This window comes from Schistocerca serialis, chromosome 4, assembly GCF_023864345.2.
Source record: "Schistocerca serialis cubense isolate TAMUIC-IGC-003099 chromosome 4, iqSchSeri2.2, whole genome shotgun sequence".
Classification (NCBI taxonomy): Eukaryota; Metazoa; Arthropoda; class Insecta; order Orthoptera; family Acrididae; genus Schistocerca; species Schistocerca serialis.
Window position 1 is genome coordinate 581,607,791 of NC_064641.1, and position 20,780 is coordinate 581,628,570.

Sequence of the window (20,780 nt, forward strand, 5' to 3'; positions counted from 1 at the left end):
AATAAGGGGAACGCCAAAACAATGAACACTATATTTCTAAGGAAAAAAAAACAAGTATCCTACACTAAATAAGTTGTGACGCTGCGACGAGCTCATTGCAACTTATTGTATAACTTCAGGATAAATACACTCTAAGGCAAAAAATAAAAAAAAAATGACACACCACGAACGAATTATACGAATGCGACGGAAATCGGCAGATGTGATGTTCATGTGCAGACAGACAAATGAGTACAGTTTCAGAAAAATGGGATGATTCATTGAAGAGAAAGAAAAAATTGAGCAAGTTATTAACGCGCTGGTCCACCTCTGGCTGTTATTGGCAGAGCTGTTTGATGTCGTCCTGAGGAATATAGGGCCAAATTCTGTCCAATCAGTGTCTTATGTCGTCAAAATTACGAGATTTTTGGACGGCCCTTGTCCATAATGCTCCAAATGCTGTCGACAGAGGAGAGATTGCTGGTCAAGGTAGGGTTACGCAATCACGGAGGGCCCTTGCCCATAATGCTCCAAATGTTGTCGACAGAGGAGAGATTGCTGGCCAAGGTAGGGTTACGCAAGCACGAAGCCAAGCATTAGAAACTCCCGCCGTGTGCGGGTGGGCATTTTCTTGCTGAAATGGAAGCGAATGATGGCTTGCCATGAACGCTAACAGAACAGGGCGTATAATACTGTCGACGTACCGCTGCCCTATAAGGGTACCGCATGTGACAAGCAAAGGGGTCCCTCTATAAAATGAAATGGCTCTCCGGACAATCACTCCTGGTTGACGGGGCGTGTGGCGAGCGACAGTCAAAATGATATCTCACCACTGACTCGGCCGACTCGCTGGTCATTCAGGGCTCGTTTCGAAGCATGACTGATAACTTAAGACAGTTCTATTCCAGTCAATGAGATTCCAAGTCGACGACGTCTCTGGCGACGCCCTGGACTGTGGTGGGATGCCTCGGTTTACCAACCTGACTGCCGTTCACCATGTGGCCCGACAACCAAGAGTGACGGTCTGGCTACCATTTTTCATAGCAGGACCCCTTTCGTTGTTATCCGTGGCAAACGTACTGCACAGCGGCACGAAATCTTTCCTAACGGCACAGCGCGACAATTCAAATTTTAAATTTGTTACTCTCCAGTTTGTTCCGGTGTTTGTTGATAGAACATTCCATGAGTGTACTGCCAGTTCATAGTGTCCTACGGGCGCAATATTAAAACGATTTGACCTATTTGCCATTGTCAGTTGCGTTAACGGAAGAAGTCACAAAGGAAGTCGTCGCTACTGCCTTCATACCAAACACTGGCGCATTATCAGGAAAAGTCTGACGAATACTGAAAATGCCTCAATTAAAAACTGCCTTTTGCTGTTGAATAAAACATTGGTATTAATGGGGACAGTCAAAGACGACCTCGGTTTGCGGAATGTCAGGATATATCAGATTCCGTACAAATATGACAAGACATCCATTGAACAGACTGTGCGCACTGTCAAAGATCGATTCCGCGAACACCGGTGACAAACTCGAACAACGTATCCCAACATGTCTGCGGCCGCAGAGCATTGTTTAGCAGCGAATTACGTGATGGAAATATAACTTATCAGGATTTTAGCGAGTACTTCGAAATACTGGGATCGTCACTGGAGAGGGCATCGAAATTCGTACCAGGAACAACCTTATTAGCCTGCGCTGCGGCTGTAATCTCAGCAAGGCCTGAAGACCAGCACTGCGTCTAATCCATATTTGACAATTAATAATAATGGAGAAAACAGCAAACACAGCAGTGTGGCGACTAGGGCGGACAGAGGTAACTGCAGCCACGCTACCGCCTACTTGTGCAGACCGCGGAGGGAATGGCTCGCGGGGCGAGGGGGTATAAGTTAACTGCTCGCGCTCTGGAAGTTGCACTGTAGTGATGTGGCGGAGAGCGTGCCTAATCGGCCATTCTGAGTAGCCGTATTTCGGAACACATTTCTGCGGTGTTTCAGTTCCTGGGCCATATTGTGAGTCTGTGAGGGTACACACCCACTGTTTTTAGTACCCCATTCATCTGTGCAGGGTGATGGCAGCTGTCTGCATACAAATACAGGACATTATGCACTTCCTTTCCGACACACACTGTGGCCCAGGGTGCCACCAGCTGTCCTATTTTGATCATGACGTCTTCCGCCTGTTTCATTCTTCTTAGAGAATTTGATGTTCAAATTTCTGGAGTTCAGATGTGCAAGGAATTCAAACAGTTTCTCCCTTCCAAGGGGACAGATTACGAACATGTCATGTGCATAACGGAAATAGAAGGTGGGTTTCCATGTGGATGACGGCAGGGTTTTTCCTCGCAGTGTTACATACTTACGGTGGTCAGAAACAATCTGAAAAGCTTGTAAGAATGTCGGGATGTCGCAGGGTAGGTTGTGCTGATGAATAACTGTTAAGGAAAAAACTCAATACATTTCAACGTTAATTACCTCCGCAGCTCGTGGTCTAGTGGCTAGCGTTGCTGCCTCTGGATCACGGGGTCCCGGGTTCGATTTTCTGCAGGGTTGGGGATTTTCTCTGCCAAGGGACTGGGTGTTTATGTTGTTCTCTTCATTTCATCATCCTCATCATCATTCCTGACCGTGGCTACTTTAGACCGTGTAATAAATTGGGCTGTGTAAAAACTGGGATTTTATACGGGCACTGATGACCGCGCAGTTGAGCGCCCCACGAACCAAACATCATCATCATCATCAACGTAAACTAGCGTTAAATTTAGCCAGTCAGGCCATTCTGATCGCAGATTCAAGCGGCCCGCCATACACAGTTAGAGTCAGTTGTTCTCACAGCGAAGATAATACTGCACAAGACTGTTCAGCCTTTGGCTGGCTTACAACCGTCACATGTCTAATTTTTATTCCTCCCTTGTTCGGTGTTAGGAAACGAAACGAAGAACTCAGTTAGCGCCGTAGACTCTGGCGGGTTGCTAGAATGCATGCACTCAACTTCCTGATTAGCAAAGTACATTGATAACTATTTCCCAACACGATCTACCATGCAACATCCTTACAAGCTGTTTCTTTTTTTTTCACACTGTTCCTGAAGACCATGTATAGAAATTCTCTCCCACAGGCTAGAGTCCGCTGTCTATTGTGATCCTTCCGTTTTTCATATTATTTTCCATTAAATAGAAAATATGTGGAGGTCAGGACGTGCTTGAAACGGCCGGTGGTCTTACTGCCATATTTCTGACGAATTTATATATGGTATGGTACGGCTTTTAAGCTCAGTATTAAGTAAAATACAAATAGCAGCACATATGTTTTACAGACATTTAAATTTTTAATATAGTCAATTGAGTCGTTAGTTTCCATCAGGAAACTGTTGATGGTTAGCCGTTATGTCCTGCTGGGAGAGTCTGTGACAATGTGGGGAACGTACTGCCACAATCGCACTTTGTAGATGGAGACTTCTCTCATTTATAGAGTCACTTCTGTCATGTTTCGTGCGTAATCGGTCCATATTCTGCGCAACTTGTAGAATGAAGATTCCCTTCTTATGCAGGTTAAGATCTGAAAATGTGGTGGACAAGTCTCTCTCTCCAGTCCTGTGGTTGTTATTCGGTTAAGTTGAACTGAGGCGTGTGCAATTCCACGGCTACTATAACGTAGACTTTCACGGCCGGAAATGTCATGTCCCTTATAAGTATCCGGGCTGTTATGCCGTGGTCGGTTGGTGAATTCTTTGTCAAATACCAACTTTTCGTCCCCGTCTGCGGGAGACATCTTCAAGGGGGTCTGTAGCGAGCCAGTGGGTGTGTTGGACCTTCCATCGAGCTACAGACCCCCTTGAAGATGTCTCCCGCAGACGGGGACGAAAAGTTGGGATTTGACAAAGAATTCACCAACCGACCACGGCATAACAGCCCGGATAATTATAATGGACATGATCAATCCCACGGCTATTTTCATGGATGATTTTCTTGACCGAAGTTGGTTTTGTTTCTCGGACAATTGGGTCTTGATGGACAGGGATGCCTTGTGTTGCCATGGTTGGAATGTGGGTCATTATTGGTAGCCAATCGACGACGATTGACTTTAGTGTACTCTCATTTGTTCGCCAGCTTTGTGTACGCGCGCTATTGAGCCATACAGAAGCACCATATTCCGCAGCAGAGTAGCCTAGTCCAACTGCTGAAGAGTGCGGAGTTTCAGCAGTGCAGCGCCAGGTTGTTCGACGCATCTTATGTAGTATGTTCTTATGTAGGATGTTCTTCGCGTTTCATATCTTCGCTGAGGTGTTTTCCAGATGCTTCTACTAGAATAGTAGCCAGTCCAATGCGACTCTTAGATATTTCGCGTGTTCTAGTGACTCTCACAGGGGCACACTGGGGTATTGCGAAACAGTGTCTGAGCTCACTAGAATACCTGAGGACTTCAGCCTGAAGTTGTATAGGCTACGACAAGATTTACAGAATTGAGGATGTGATGCAGGCGTTTGCCAAAGTAAGAGTTTAAATTTTCAGTCAGGTATTTTTCCAGCAAATATGTGCGAGCTCTGGTGTTGTTGACAACTGGACGTAACGGAACCCCACATTTGTGGACTTTAAGGAGTCCATAAAATCTAGGTGGTAACGATTTCTTGATGACCCCCTCTGGCAAATCAGAGTCCTTGAGAAGCAACCTAGTTCTCCACCTTCTTGGTGGCCTCAGAGTTGATCTTCCTGTAGGAGTCGTCATCTAGCAACCTCTGTCTCTTCTCAGTGGAGTCTTTATAAGAGAGAACAATAGTAGCTTTGCATTTTTCAACTATGGACTGGCTGTACACTCATGGACTGTTCGATCAATAAATACGGCAAAAAAAACTGAAGAATTACTTCAAATACTTTTACGGGGAGGAGATGAACCGCAGTATGAGGAAATTCAACAAGCTGTACAACGGAAGATGCAATTAGCTCCCTTGAATTTGTGAATAGATGTCGTACCGAGCATGCTGTGCCGAGCTAAGGTCACACAACACATCGATTCAGTGGCAGCCTGGAGAATCAAGAAGCGATACCAGCCTTCCCTTGGTATATGAGAAGGTACTCTTCACTCGCCGAACTTCAGTACAGCTCCCAGGAAATTCTATTACTACCTTTAGCACTAGTCAACCACTTTGACTTCAGGAATGAGGACTGGATTGACGGTGTTATCTGGGTGACAGCCGATTCTGCACATAGAAAGCATAGAGGACGTTTAACGTCAATATCTTCACTCCTCGTAGACATACAATTACTGGAGGCCCCATACAAGGTCTCATCAATGTAATGTGCCGCTAAATAACGATGTGGTTTTCCCTCCTCCCACCTTACTTCCCCCCCCCCCCCCCTCCCGCCAAGTTCACATGAGTCACGGACAGCGTCATTGCGGCTAAATAGATTGCTGCGCGGCTAATGCCTGAAGCAGCTGAAGAAGTACGTCTTGAAACTTGTGGTACCTCGACGATAAGTTTACGAAGTCAAACATTACCAGCTGAGAGAGGGGCGCCATCCGGGAGCTGAGAGACTTCAGTGAGACTTTTGTCTTAGCTGCTGACAAACGTAACGCTACTACCGTTTTCTCCCACATGGAGAAGATGTAGAGCCTTCTAAATGACGATTCCCACAGAAAGATCAACGCTGGGCCTATGCAAGAAAGCGGAAATTTGGACCTTGGCTCTTTTTCAGAGATCGGATTTACTAGAGGGATCATCAAGAAATTGTTACCTGAAGGACCAGTCCCGTGAATACTTTATGGATTCCGTACTGTTCAGAGGAGTATAGGGTAATATCAACAGCAGCAGTAACTCTGAATAATTCAGTGATTGGGTTGTTCTGCCGGCCGCAGTGGCCGAGTGGTTCTAGGCGATTCAGTCTGGAACCGCGCGACGCTACGGTTGCAGGTTCGAATCCTGCCTCGGTCATGGATGTGTGTGATGTCCTTAGGTTAGTTAGGGTTAAGTACTTCTAAGTTCTAGGGGACTGATGACCTCAGATGTTAAGTCCCATAGTGTTCAGAGCCATTTGAACATAGGGTTGTTCTCACCAGAATCGAAAGCAATGCAACACCGACTACAATAGTTCAGTTATACGTACGGACGTCACACACCAAAGATGAAGACATAAAAAAAGGTATACGAGCATATTTCATGGGGAATTTAGTACGTAAATGGAGACGAAAATCTAATAGTCAAGGTGGACTGGAATGGGGTGATAGGGGAGGGACTGGAAGAAAAAGTTACGAGAGAATATTTGCTTGCTACTAGGAATGAGACAGGAGACAGAAAATTTAATTCGGCAATAAATTTCAGCTAGAGGAGGTATATTTGAAAAGTGCCGGGAGATACTGGAAGATTTCAACTAGATTACGGCATGATCAGACAGAGATTCCGAAATCAGATACCGGATAGTAAGGCGAACACGGAAGCAGATATAGACTCAGATCACAATTCACTTGTGGTGAAGAATAAGCTGAAGTTTAAGAGACTAGTCAAGAAGAATTAAAGTATGAAGAAGTGGAATACAGAAGTGCTACGGAACATGTCTGAAAGAACAGACAGCAGGCATGAATATAATTGACTCACCTCACTGGGCAACGAATTCACCTTATTCAGTGAGGATGCACAGGTGGCGCTAGGTGGGAACGTGGGTCCGCCGTGAGATGTGCCGATATGGTCTGCGTAGTTGCTGCTAACTCTGTGTCCACGTGGCGTAGCGGTTAACCCAACTGCCCATTAAGCAGGAGATCGCGGGTTCGAATCCCAGTGCGGCACGCAATTTAACTTTCGCCGCTTGTTCCACATAATGACCCGATGCAACTTCCCCCTCTCCCCAATCCATCTTCAATTTACATATTTCTGTACGTTCTTCTCGCATTCACAGCGCCACATTTGCACCTGGTGGCCAAAATTGGAAACTATTTTCTGCCAGCGTAAATCGGCTCCTCATTGACGCATTAGCGTACGTTCCAAGTTTCGCTTCTTGTACGATAATCACAACCCACACTGGACCTCTGTGAGTAACTGCACTATAATTATAGATACCTTGTACATTGGCGCACTACTGGGAAAAGTCGAACTCACACGGGGAAAGCACTGAGTAAAAACGTCCCAGTGAAACATGTGCATTATTGAGGAGCGTCGGAGACCACCTCGGTTTGTGGAATGCCAAGATGTTCAAGATTCTGCACCAGTGTGGTAAGCCATATATTGAACAAACAGTGCTCACCATTGAAGATCGTTGTCGGATACTCCAGTGTTACACTCGACAAATGTATCCTAATAAGTCACCGCTCGTAAAGCGCTGTTTTTCCGAGAGTAACGCAATGGAATACGAGCATACCAGGATTTCAGCACATACTTCCAAATACGTGTAACAGAGCAGTTGGCGCGGCCATCGTAATTCGGCCCAGGGACAGTGTCACCGACCGGAAACGCTATTATAATCTCAGCAAGGCTTGAGAACCAACGCGGCCTCTATTTAACACTACACTCAGCAAACGCAACGATCTGTCGGCCAGAGTGGACAGAGTAACAATACCTACGCTACTAGAGATGCCGACACCTTCCCCTCCTCGGCCGCCGACCTGTTCTCTCGAGCGAGAACCACGCTTCAAGGAACTCTGTTCGTCAGCACACGTGACAATGACGTCATGTCTGCCGAAACATTGGGTTCGTTGGACACCATGAACTGGCAATACACCCATGCACTATTGGATCAACTTAACCTTCAATAAACGTTGATTTTTTGTGAAATCCTTGTTAGCCAAGGCTGCAAGGTGTCCGTTTATCTCACACCTTGATTTTTATATTCAGGTTTGAAGATAGCCGTAAATGGTCTATTCTTGTTACCTACTTCCTCCCTATATGCGATCTTGACTAACAAAGATTCCAAAAAACTCTGTACCCATTGAAATAACATCTCACACACAATTTCAGGTAACTACAATTTTAACTCTGTTAACCGGGTGTAAAATTGTTCTACACTGTAAGCATTGGTCTATATTCGTAAGCCTCTACGTCGCAATTGACAATGATAGTGACAGTCTGCACTTTCGGTTTCTGAATGTTTGTGACACTTTCGTGAATTACTGTGGTGTCAAAAGAACTTTGCCTGCACGTGTTTCTGTATTTGATGCTCTTATCACACTATATACTTTAATTTTTTTAAATTTACATGTGTGTGTGGTGTCTGTTCTTTCGGAAATGTCGAAAAGAAGAGACGCCATTCTCAATTCCGCAGCCGGACATTTACTTGATGAAATGCAATAAATTCTGACATCGGGCGAATTCAATGGCGACAACTGAAAATTTTTGTAGGATGGGTATTGTAATCCATATTTCCCGTTACACGCGAGCGGCCGTCTTAACCACTTCGGTTATCCAAGAACACTACCCGTCCAAATCAAATTCCCGTGATGTCACACACTACGTTCGTAGCGCCCCATGCCCATCATACTGACTGCTCGCCGCATTACCCCGTGTTCATGTAAGCCTTCAGAGAGAGAGAATGCACCCGCACTGAAATGATCTCATGGCTTTCAAGCCGTTTAAGCCTGTATTTATATATAGGGTGGCTCACGAAGATATGCAAATATTTTAATACGTTATTCTACAAGGAAAATTAAAGAAAATAGTTCATACAAACATAGGTCGGCAAATGTTTAGTTACGGAGTTACGGCTAATAAAAGATTTTGCCGGAAATTTAGCAACTTCGCTAATATGAAGCCATCGCAAAACTGGACGAGGTTAAAGTAAAGCGCGATTTCCATTTATTTTGTTGTTATTGGGCTGTTGAATCGAAAAAAAAAACATGCAGGTCGACGACAAGCAATAGAAACTCTCACCCTGTGTGGGCGGGCATTATCTTGCTGAAATATAAGCCCAGGATGGCTTCCATGAAGTGAAACTAAACGGTGAAGAAAACGAGAGGCCAATCCTGAGCGGTCCATGCGGCAAGATGTTGGGCCCATCTGTACCGCGCTCCATGGTGTCGAGGTTGCAAAGATGGACCTCGCCATGGACGTCAGGAGTGAAGAAGCGCATCATGGAGCCTATTGCGCACAGTTTGAGTCGTAACACGACGTCCTGTGGCTGCACGATAACCATTACTCAACATGGTGGCGTTGCTGTCAGGGTTCCTCCAAGCCATAATCCATAGGTAGCGATCATCCATTGCAGTAGTATTCCTTGGGCGGCCTGAGTGAGGCATGTCATCGACATTTCCTGTCTGTCTGTATCTTGTCCATGTCCGAACAATGAGTGTCGCTTATGCCTTCAACCAGACAATCGTCGGAGACGTGTTTGCAGGCAACCCGGCCGGGCTGGACGCCTTAGACACACTGTCCAGCGAGTGCAGCAAGGTGTAGGTTGCCTGTTGTTTTAGGATGGAATTATATGGGGCCGACGTACGCCGCTGGAGGTCATGGAAGGCTCCGTAAGGGCTGTACGATACGTGAATGCCATCCTCCGACCGATAGTGCAACCATATTGGCTGCATATTGGCGAGGAATTCGTCTTCATGGACTCCAATGCGCGCCCCAATATTGCACACCTTGTGAATGGCTTCCTTCAGGATAACGACATCGTTCGACTAGAGTGGCCAGCATGTTCTCCAGACATTAACCCTATCAGACATGCCTGGGATAGATTGAAAAGGGCTGTTTATGAAAGACGTGACCCACCAACCACTCTGAGGGATCCATGCTGTATCGCTGTTGAAGAGTGGGACTATCTGGACCAACAGTGCCTTGATGAATTTTTGGATAGTATGATATGACGAGTATAGGCATGCATCAATGCAAGAGGACGTGCTACTGGGTATTAGAGGTACCGGGGTGTACAGCAATCTGGACCACCACCTCTGAAGGTCTCGCTGTGTGGTGATACAACATGCAATGTGTGATTTTCATTAGCAATAAAAAGGGCGGAAATGATGTTGATGTTGATCTCTATTCCAATTTTCTGTACAGGTTCCGGAACTCTCGGAACCGAGATGATGCAAAACTTTTTTTGGTGTGTGTATATACGCATGGGAGGAACAATTTGTCTAAAAATTTAAATGCTCTGCTATCGTTGTTGATACTGAATACGAGACATAAATTGGAATCCACACGGCACAGCTCAGCATTTTCTTTCTAGCAGTTAGTTTAACAGAAAACCTGTATTTTGTCATTTAAAAACAATAGGAACTATGTACCTTGTCATTTAAAAAATGTATAGTCAGTATCCGTCTGGTTTTTATTAGAGTATCACGTCAAATTTAGAAGTAAGTGTATTAAAGACTTTTCGAGATTTTTGTTAACTTTGCCCATTTCTATATTAAACATATAGTCATATGCATTAAAACATAATATTTAGCAGACATCCTTCCGACTGTTCATTATGGTATCGTGCAAAAATTTGAATATATCTGTCAAAAACATTTCGAGACTTTTGTAACAACATTATCTATATATATATGAGGAAAATATCCAGCCTGTATCTTCCCGAACGTTTATTATTGTGCAAAGATATGAAGTAAACCATAAAAGAACTTTCTTATGAGTTTGACGCCACTTTACCTATTGAATTTTGACTCGGACGCCTATGGACACGTTGTAGGAGAGTACGGACAGGCAGTCATGCGAAGAATTTTTGAGCACGTTTTCCGAAAACTATGTTGAGCAGCTTGTTCGACAGCTCACTCGCATGGTAACAATTTAGATCCTGTAGCTACAAACATCCCCGACCTTACCGGTGGAGGCAGTATAGAGACAGTAGTTACTGACCATGATGTCATCATACCGACAATGGTCACTATAATTAACAAATCAATCAAGAAGACTAGGACAGTATTTTTTCAAGACAAATCAGACAAGCCATTGCTGGTATCCGATTTAGACAATGAATGGACATCATTTCGTTGCAATATGACACAAGTATGAGGAAGGTGATGTTGTTTTCCAGGAACCTTGTTGAGAAAATTTAGAAAATCGGCATCTGATGCTGACTGCTGAACGATCCTCCTGCCACCAACGTAAATTACGCATAGGTATCACGATTGTGCGATAAATGAATGCTCATACGCAGGAACTTAGATAGCCGTTTCTCCTATTTGCGAGAGGAACAGGGAAGGAAATGGATAGTAGTGGCACAATACGCCCTCCACCACGCACCGTACCATGTCTTGCGGAGTGTGGATGTACACGTAGATGTCAATGTAAAACCTTGAACAATAACTTGTCGTAATCACATTTAGAGACTACATGTAGGAAGGTCAAAAACAGTCTGAAAAGCTTATAAGAATGTTTCATGGTCGCCTGTGCTGAAAAACAATTGTTAAGAAAAAGTATCGGAACGCTTCGTCGTTTACGAGTTAATATTGAAGTTAACCAGTCAGGCCGTTGTGGGCACAATTTCAAAGAGCCCGCCGTAGACTGTATCACTATATTTGTTCTTCGATTTGATTCCTAAAAACGAACATGAAGACGATATAAAAATTGAACATGGAAGAGTAGAAAAAATCTAACCCCTGCCAAATGCTGAGCCGTCTCATACGCTATCATCTACGCTATGAAAAAAATTGTCACTAATTCAATCTGGCGTGCGGCTTGAATTGATGCGCGCAACGGCCTGATCGGCTAAATTTAATGATAATTAACTCTGAAGCGGCGCAACATATCGGATTTTTTTTCTTAACATCTATTTCTCGGCACAACACTGCAGCTTCCTTACGAGCTTTTCAGGCTGTTTCTGACCACCTTGCGTATTACACTCAAAAGTTGTCATTACAACCAAAACTGTCGTTCTCGTGAAATACTGGTCGTTTTAACTTCACTGTTCATTTTGTCTTTAGCTGCAGTTCGGCTGTATTATCGAATACAGGTCTATGCACATAGTATCACTGTGAACGAATTTTCCAAATAATCATAAAGAACTTGCTGTATCTCCCAGGCGGATTGTGATTTACACGGATAAATATGTACTGTTACTGCTACCAATGTAGTTGTACAAATATAGACTTAAGAACATGCAAGCCTTATAAAAATTATTTTTAGACCCAAAAAGAGCTTCAAATACGCAGAATCGTGCAACATGTTCAAATTTTTCATTAAAATATGTGTAAGCTATAGGCAAAGACGGGCAATACATAAAGTTTACAAGAATCTCGAGGGAACAGTATGGAAGCCCAAGAACGATGCTCTCGATTAAAAAGGGTGTAAGACGGAGTCGCAACGTTTTGTCCATTATGAAAATAAAAAATGATTTTAGAGTGGGATTAAATTTCTTCGTGAAAGAACATCAAGGATAAGTTTCACAAATGACTTGATACCGTCGATGAAAATTAAGAATTACATGACCGATTGACTGGAACGAACAGTCTAATGAGCACAGAACACAGATTAACGGTGAACTGAAAAAAGAAAAAAGTAATGAGGACTAAGAGAAGTGTGATTATTGATAAACTTAATATCAAAATTGTTGAACGCGAGGTGCGTGAACTGAAGAATTATGCTACTTCTGAAGCAAAATGTCACATGGACAAGGCTAAGAGGAATAAAAAAATGAAAATGAGTTAATCATTTGCATGTTTCCATGACGTCTTCTAAATGAACAAACGCTGACCTACCGGAACTGAACAGATCCACCAAAACACCAACATTTTACGGCACCTATCAGCTTGAATGTATATGTATGTCTTTATACATTATTCAGACTCTATCAATCAGCATATTATTTTGTATCATAATGTGCTACTTCGAAATTTAAAAAACAAAAACACCAACATGCAGACATACAAATACACAAAGAAACACACATACAAACAAGAACACAAACAATCACACAAAGAAAGAAACGCACCAGCAAACTCACAAACAACCAAACAAAAACGCACAGAAACTATCATTATATACTAATAATTAAATTATTGTTTATACTCAAGTTTTACCACTATTGATATTCTAACGTGTCACTCTGATAACTCTATACTGCGTGTTTAGGTATGTAAACGTGATGAAAAAGGATCTGTGACAACTAGAGATATTTACATTTGTATTCATATACACAATCAAAAAATCTTTACGGCGATTTGAGAGTTGCTCCAAAACTGTATTTTGATTTTACTATATTTTCTTTGCATTCCAAATTATTTTTTTTTGTTTTGCTATGTTTCTTGTACTTATTAGTTTCTAGAAGCCATTTTCACTCCTTCATTGTTTACAAAGTTAGATGGTGTATGTAATGTATCACTACAAGGAATGGAACCTATGACCAATGGAGGTATTTTATCTCTTTACTTTGCTCCATGTTACCGCTCAGTCTTTAATTAAACAGGTCTACAAAACAAAGTACCATGTTATTACTCTGAAATTGTTACACAACGTGCACATCCTGTATTGATCATAAAATTCAAAATTTGGTAGTAAATAAACAGTGATCGATGACAGTAAACTTGTTGTTTCATTCGATACTGGAGTGTATCGAACAAAAAACTGAGGACTCTGGGTGCACATGCTACTCAGAGCCGTCGGCACTGGCAAAGAAACGTCAGTTCTGGTGACCACTTCAAACCAGTCAGAACGCCAACAAAAGAATGCGCGGCAGTAAGTTGGAGCATATAATTTTAACAAACTTGCGAAAACCAACAAGACAAAATTTATTATGCTTAGTGTATCCTATTATTCTTTTATCAAATATGTAAAATATCATATCTTGAGTTTTCAGTTAACAGTAAATGTAGTAGTCGAAAAAAGTTCAGTACATTCTTTCTGTGACATTATTTCAAGTAATTCTACAATAAGGTAACTTCGTTTTCAGTTCTTTTTTTTCACTTTATTTCTCTCCTGCATTTTGTATAAGAATATTTTTTGCATAATCCGTTGCAGAGTTAGCCATGCAGCGTATTAAATGCAAAAAACTCAAAATTTTCTGCTTCTATATTGTTTCCAGGAGTCGAGTTGGCCAGTATCCGTCACCGTTCGACTGTAAATTTCTTGTCCTACGTGTCTTACTGCCTTGGTGTGATTGCCATGGCATCAGTGGCTTGGTTTCTCAAAAATTGGACATACTTCACTCTGGTTGCGTCTATTCCTTGTTTCATTCCAGTACTGCTTCATAGGTGAGTATATCGAACATACAAACTGCTGAATCCATTTACACTGATTAACAAAAAAGCCCCTTTGCTATATCATTTCACTGAGAGTTCCACAGTAATTTACTAATGAAAATTTATTTTGTAATAGTAATATTTTCCATATAAATTTGTTTTCTTTTCGGAAGTTTGAATATAGTTCTAAAACACTACCATAATTTGTAAGTACAGTAAGAAATACAAATATTCCCTCAACAACCAAAATGTATTCTTTGATTTCATTTTTTTATCATTGGAACATGAATGACACCGGGACTGAAGAAACTTTTACCTCTCGTAATAGTCTCATCTCATTTCAAACTAAATGTATGTTAATTTTCGAGGCATCATTATATTTTGCTTGACTTCAAACGAATAGAGTCAATATTACTTAAATTAAGAATCTGGTATTAAATGAAGCGTAATTCTCACCATTGTCTTTTAAACATAACATTAATGTATGGCTGAATTTCAGATAAACTGGATTTGTCTTTGCATAATAGTTATTCTGTTGACTCCTAACGTTTTTATACTACTGATAAAGTGCAATCAATGTGAAGTATTTTCAGTTTCTACATGAAAATAGTGTTCTTTGAGAAAGAGCAACATATACCTATAACCTGCTATGTATCCTTGGTTATGTTCCATAGAGGTATAAATACTCGCTTGTACTCTCATCTGTCAGAGAAGTGTCTAGTTATACTGTTACTTCATTGTAATGACATAAATCATTATAGGCTAAAATTAAATCCACACATTTGTCACTAATTAACTGCGGTTTTGCGAAAATACCTCACAATGATGCGTAGTGCACCTATGGTTTCCCAGACGTTGAGTCTATTTGACGTCCCAGACTCTGATCTTGCATTATATAATACGGATGCACCAAATCAGACCTTATGACTCACACAGATTACTGAGATCACTAAAATTGGTGCAAACGAGGAGTTCGCATTCGAAACAGACTTCGTCAGCAAAATAAAAAAAATATGGGTGAAGTACGGTCTTCGCCATATGAGATTCACATTGTGGTCTCAGTATTTTGTGCGAAGTTCATTAATATGGATTCTTGTGAAAAACAGTAAGTTATACAATGCAGAAGAGGTATACAAAGAGAATCCTAGGTTTAACAAAGAGAGAAGGAGAAGAAAAAGGCTCCGGACATAAACTTTTCATTCCTTATACATATGGAAACAAACTTTTCAATGTAAGCGGTTTAGGCCTTCAAATAGTCCATTCGTAAGGGATAAGTTAGTACCAATCCCTTACATAGTTTCTCAAGATAATATTATTGCTTCCTAGCATATCATTGGATCAATTAATAGCAGACACCTGGACAGACGATAAATGAACAACCACATGTGTACAGTCTGAAATTTGCCTTGCCAAAAAAACTAGAAAAGCTAGTGAATTTCTGAAATAAATTTTTTATGTCTGCGCGATAAAACCATTACAATAGGCAAAAGTCAAATAGGATATACATAGATTGCGTACTTAATATAACCAACCTATACACAGTACATAAAAGGTATACATAATAGGGATGCAGTTCTTCCGCTCAAAGTCTGTTTCGCAATGTTTCGCCCAATTTTTATATCTGAATTCAAGCTTGGTTTTAGAACATCAGCATCTGATCTTTACAGTCATTGTGCAAAATTATTTTTCCTTATCAAAAGCAGTGAAAATCCAAAACAATCACTGATGTAAATCCAAAACAAGCAATGATGGGACAAAGAAGCGCACAAATTGCGTGCTAATGCGTTTTATGGAGATCTTCCATAAAATCAACCACCAAATACAGTCATGTTATGTTCTGATGTGCAACAAGTACAGCCTCTTCCCAGCACCTCTATTCAAGAGATATACTACAGGAGACAAATAAGTCTGTATAATTTCTGATCTGTTGACGTTAAGGTAATATAGAATGTATTTTATGCATCGACTGAATATCGAGCTGGTCTAGGTGCAACAGAGGTATCCAGGGCTCTGCTACATCAGTTGACTTCTCTATATTTGAAGAATAAGAAGAAAATTAGATTATTTTGTAATGGATGTGCAGCGCAAAAAATAAATAACCACATTCTTTTCACTTTTGTTCATTTTCTGCTGCGAGTAACAGCAACTGAAGAGATTGTAATTACGCATCCAGCGAGAGGTCATAGCTATTTGCCAGCAGACCGAGTGTTTGGTAACACTCAGAAAAGTTGTGGAAGGCGCCCACAATTGTTTCCAAAGAAGAGTACGTTAGTGTGTACAGAACAGTGGATAACGTTAGGTTGTGAGACATCGACTAGACAGTGGATGGTGTCATTAGCTTGCAAAGTACTTCAAGAGATTAGAGAAAAATCTCTGAAATGGAACGAATAGACAGTAAATGTAGAGAATATGATAAACGACAAAGCCTATGAATATTACAGATGTGAAAGCGAGACAAACATGTTTCAATCAGTACAGAAGAGTTTGGAACTCAAGAAAACTATGGGATTCCAGTCTACAGAAAACGCAGTCTTTTCATCCACTGTCGACTGAGAAAACTGAAGAAATGGATAGACTTATCGGCAGATTGTTTGGCGATAACTGGCATCAGCAGAACCGTTTGGAATGCTACAATAGACTGTTGGTGAGTACTCCCACAGTAGGTGCTCCTCCTGAAGAAGTGTTGTGTGACTGTTTGGAATATGACGAGGGCTTCAAAATTTAAGATTTATTTTTATCTTCATAAAACCACAAAACATCCTTACTGCGCAAAGTACATTCAAGTTGGTAGGCATCATTTTTACGATAACTTTATTCTTTAAAATAATGTTTCAAACCTTATTAAAATACTATATAGTCAAAGAAATGTATTCCCTATTTATGTCCTCTCAGTTTAATCAGAACTGTTTGTATTACACTTATGGCCATTAAAATTGCTGCACCACGAAGATGACGTGCTCCAGACGTGAAATTTAACCGACAGGAAGAAGATGATGTGACATGCAAATGAACAGCTTTTCAGGGCATTCACACAAGGTTGGCGCCGGTGGCGACACCTACAACGAGCTGACACGAGGAAAGTTTAAAACCGATTTCTCATACACAAACAGCAGTTGACCGGCGTTGCCAGATGGAAGGTTGTTGTGATGCCTCGTGTAAGGTGGAGAAATGCGTACCATCACGTTTCCGACTTTGATAAAGGTCGGATGGTAGCCTATCGCGATTGCGGTTTATCGTATCGCGACATTGCTCCTCGCGTTGGTCGAGATAGAATTACTGTTAGCAGAATATGGAATCGGTGGGTTCAGGAGGGTAATACGGAACGCCGTGCTGGATCCCAACGGCCTGGTATCACTAGCAGTCCAGATGACAGGCATCTTATCGACATTGCTGTAACGGATCGTGCAGCCACGTCTCGACCCTGAGTCAACAGATGGGGACATTTGCAAGACAACAACCATCTGCACGAATAGTTCGACGACGTTTGCAGCAGCATGGACTATCAGCTCGTAGACCATGGCTGCGGTTACCCTTGACGCTGCATCACAGACAGGACCGCCTGCGATGGTCTACTCAACGACGGACCTGGGTGCACGAATGGCAAAACGTCATTTTTTCGGATGAATCCAGCTTCTGTTTACAGCACCATGATGGCCGCATCCGTGTTTGGCAACATCGCGGTGAACGCCCATTGGAAGCGTGTATTCGTCATCGCCATACTGGCGTATCACCCGGCGTGATGGTATGGGGTGCCATTGGTTACACGTTTCGGTCACCTCTTGTTCGCATTGACGGCACTTTGAACAGTGGACGTTACATTTCAGATGTGTTACGACCCTTGGCTCTACCCTTTATTCGATCCCTGTGAAAGTCTACGTTTCAACAGGCAAATGCACAACCGTATGTTGCAGATCCTGTACTGGCCTTTCCGGATACCGAAAATGTTCGACTGCTACCCTGGCTAGCACATTCTCCAGATCTCTCACCAATTGAAAAATTCTGGTCAGTGGTGGCCGAGCAACTGGTTCGTCACAATGCGCCAGTCACTACTCTTGATGAACTGTGGTGTCGTGTTGATGCTGCATGGGCAGCTGTACCTGTACACGCCATCCAAGCTCTGTTTGACTCAATGCCCAGGCGTATCAAGGCCGTTGTTACGGTCAGAGGTGGTTGTTCTGGGTACTGATTTCTCAGGATATATGCATCCAAATTGCGTGAAAATGTAATCACATGTCAGTTCTAGTATAATATATTTGTCGAATGAATACCCGTTTACCATCTGCATTTCTTCTTGATGTAGCAATTTTAATGGCCAGTAGTGCATTAATGATACACCGCTGTACTTTAATTTGGTTACTGTGTCTTGTTACATTCTTATAACCTACAAGTATACACTGATGCGCCAAAAGATTATGACCAACTACTGAAAAGTGTGTTGATCCACTTCTGGGTCACAACTCACAATGATTCTGCGTGCGGGTGGATTCGACAAGTACTACATAGGTTTCCAGCGGATTGTGGCATCAGCCCCCTATGGACAAACCACTTCCCGTAATTTAAGGGCAACTTGTTTGTGGGAGTGGAGCTGGTGCCCGATAGTGTCCCAGCTCGATTTCAGTGGATTCAGATAACGCGAATTTGATGCCCAAGACATCAACGTGAGTTCACTATCATGCGCCTAAAATCATTGCAGCATGACTGTGGCCTTGTGGCACGGACAGTTATTCCTCTGGAAGATGCCATCGCTGCTCAGGAAGACATCAAGCATAAGGGGTTACAGGTGATGTGTAGTAATGTTCACGTTGCCCACAGCTGTCATGGTGCCTTCGATTACTAACGCAGGTCTCATGGAAGCCCAAGTGAATGTCCCCCATAATATAACCCTCCTCCCTCCAGTCTGCGTTCGTGGCGCGCTGCATGTTTCGAGCAGTTGTTCGACTAGATGAGGGCGTATCTGGACACGACCATCGACCTTGCTTAACAATAAATGGGATTCATCCGAACAGCTGGCACGAGTCGATTGATCGGCGGTACAATCTCTTTCATTCCGTGACCACTGTAATCATAATCGTCGATGTTGTTGGATCAGCATGGAAACACGTATTCTGCTGCGGAACACCATATTCAGCACTGTATGCTGAACTTTGTGGAGCGGGGAAGCCTCCGATCCGTTCGTTCTGTGATGAGGTATGAACGTCCAATTTCTTGTCACCTACTCTTGGTTTCAGCATTCTTCGACCACTTTCCATAGGTGCTCACGACAGTAGCAAGTGAACAGCTTCCTCGAGGGCACTGTACCACAAAAATCTGGCATCCAAAAGTCACTTAAATCCGACGATTTCCGCATTTGCGCGAGTTATCGTCGCTGGAATGATTCTTCATTCTTCTCTGCTCCGCTCAAATACACTACTGGCCATTAAAATTGCTACACGAACAAGAAATGCAGATGACAAACGGGTATTCATTGGACAAATATATTATACTAGAACTGACATGTGATTACATTTTCACGCAATTTGGGTGCATAGATCCTGAGAAATCAGTACCCAGAACAACCACCTCTGACCGTTACAACGGCCTTGATACGCCTGGGCATTGAGTCAAACAGAGCTTGGATGTCGTTACAAGTACAGCTGCCCATGCAGCTTCAACACGATAGCACTGTTCATCCAGAGTAGTGACTGGCGTATTGTGACGAGCCAGTTGCTCGGCCATCATTGACCCGACGATTTCATTTGGTGAGAGATCTGGAGAATGTGCTAGCCAGGGTAGCAGTCGAACATTTTCTGCATCCAGAAAGGCCCGTATAGGACCTGCAACATGCGGTCGAGCATTATCTTGCTGAAATATAGGGTTTCGCAAGGATCGAATGAAGGGTAGAGCCATGTGTCGTAATACGTCTGAAATGTAACGTCCACTGTTCAAAGTGCCGTCAATGCTAACAAGAGGTCACTGAGACGTGTAATGAGTGGCACCCCATACCATCAAGCCGGGTGATACGCCAGTATGGCGATAACGAATACACGCTTCCAATGTGCGTTCACCGCGATGTCGCCAAACACGGATGCGACCATCATGATGCTGTAAACAGAACCTGGATTCATCCGAAAAAATGACGTTTTGCCATTCGTGCACCCAGGTTCGTCGTTGAGTACACCATCGCAGGCGCTCCTGTCTGTTATACAGCGTCAAGGGTAACCGCAGACATGGTCTCCGTCGCTGAAGCAAACTTCATCGAACTGTTCGTGCAGATGGTTGTTGTCTTGCAAACGTCCCCATCTGTTGACTCAGGGATCGAGACGTGGCTGCACGATCCGTTACAGCCATGCGGATAAGATGCCTGTCATCTCGAATGCTAGTGATACGAGGACGTTGGGATCCAGCACGGCCTTCCATATTAGCCTCCTGAACCCACCGATTCCATATTCTGCTAACAGTCATTGGATCTCGACCAACGCGAGCAGCAATCTCGCGATTCGATAAACCGCAATCGCGATAGGCTAGAATCCGACCTTTATCAAAGTCGGAAACGTGATGGTTCGCATTTCTCCTCCTCACGCGAGGCATCACAACAATGTTTCACCATTCGACGCCGGTCAACTGCTGTTTGTGTATGAGAAATCGGTTGGAAACTTTCCTCATGTCAGCACGCTGTAGGTGTCGCCACCGGCACCAACCTTGTATGAATGCTCTGAAAAGCTAATCA

General features: G+C 42.8%; 1 protein-coding gene across 3 annotated transcripts in view; it reads left to right on the forward strand.

Moving 5' to 3' along the window:
* LOC126474039 (solute carrier family 22 member 7-like) overlaps positions 1 to 20,780 on the forward strand; it is a 151,606-nt gene that overhangs the window by 94,530 nt on the left and 36,296 nt on the right. For all 3 annotated transcript variants that reach the window (XM_050101449.1, XM_050101451.1, XM_050101450.1), the window contains exon 5: positions 13,918 to 14,086. In XM_050101449.1, the coding sequence (XP_049957406.1) occupies positions 13,918 to 14,086 (169 nt within the window). The remainder of the gene's footprint in view (positions 1 to 13,917; positions 14,087 to 20,780) is intronic.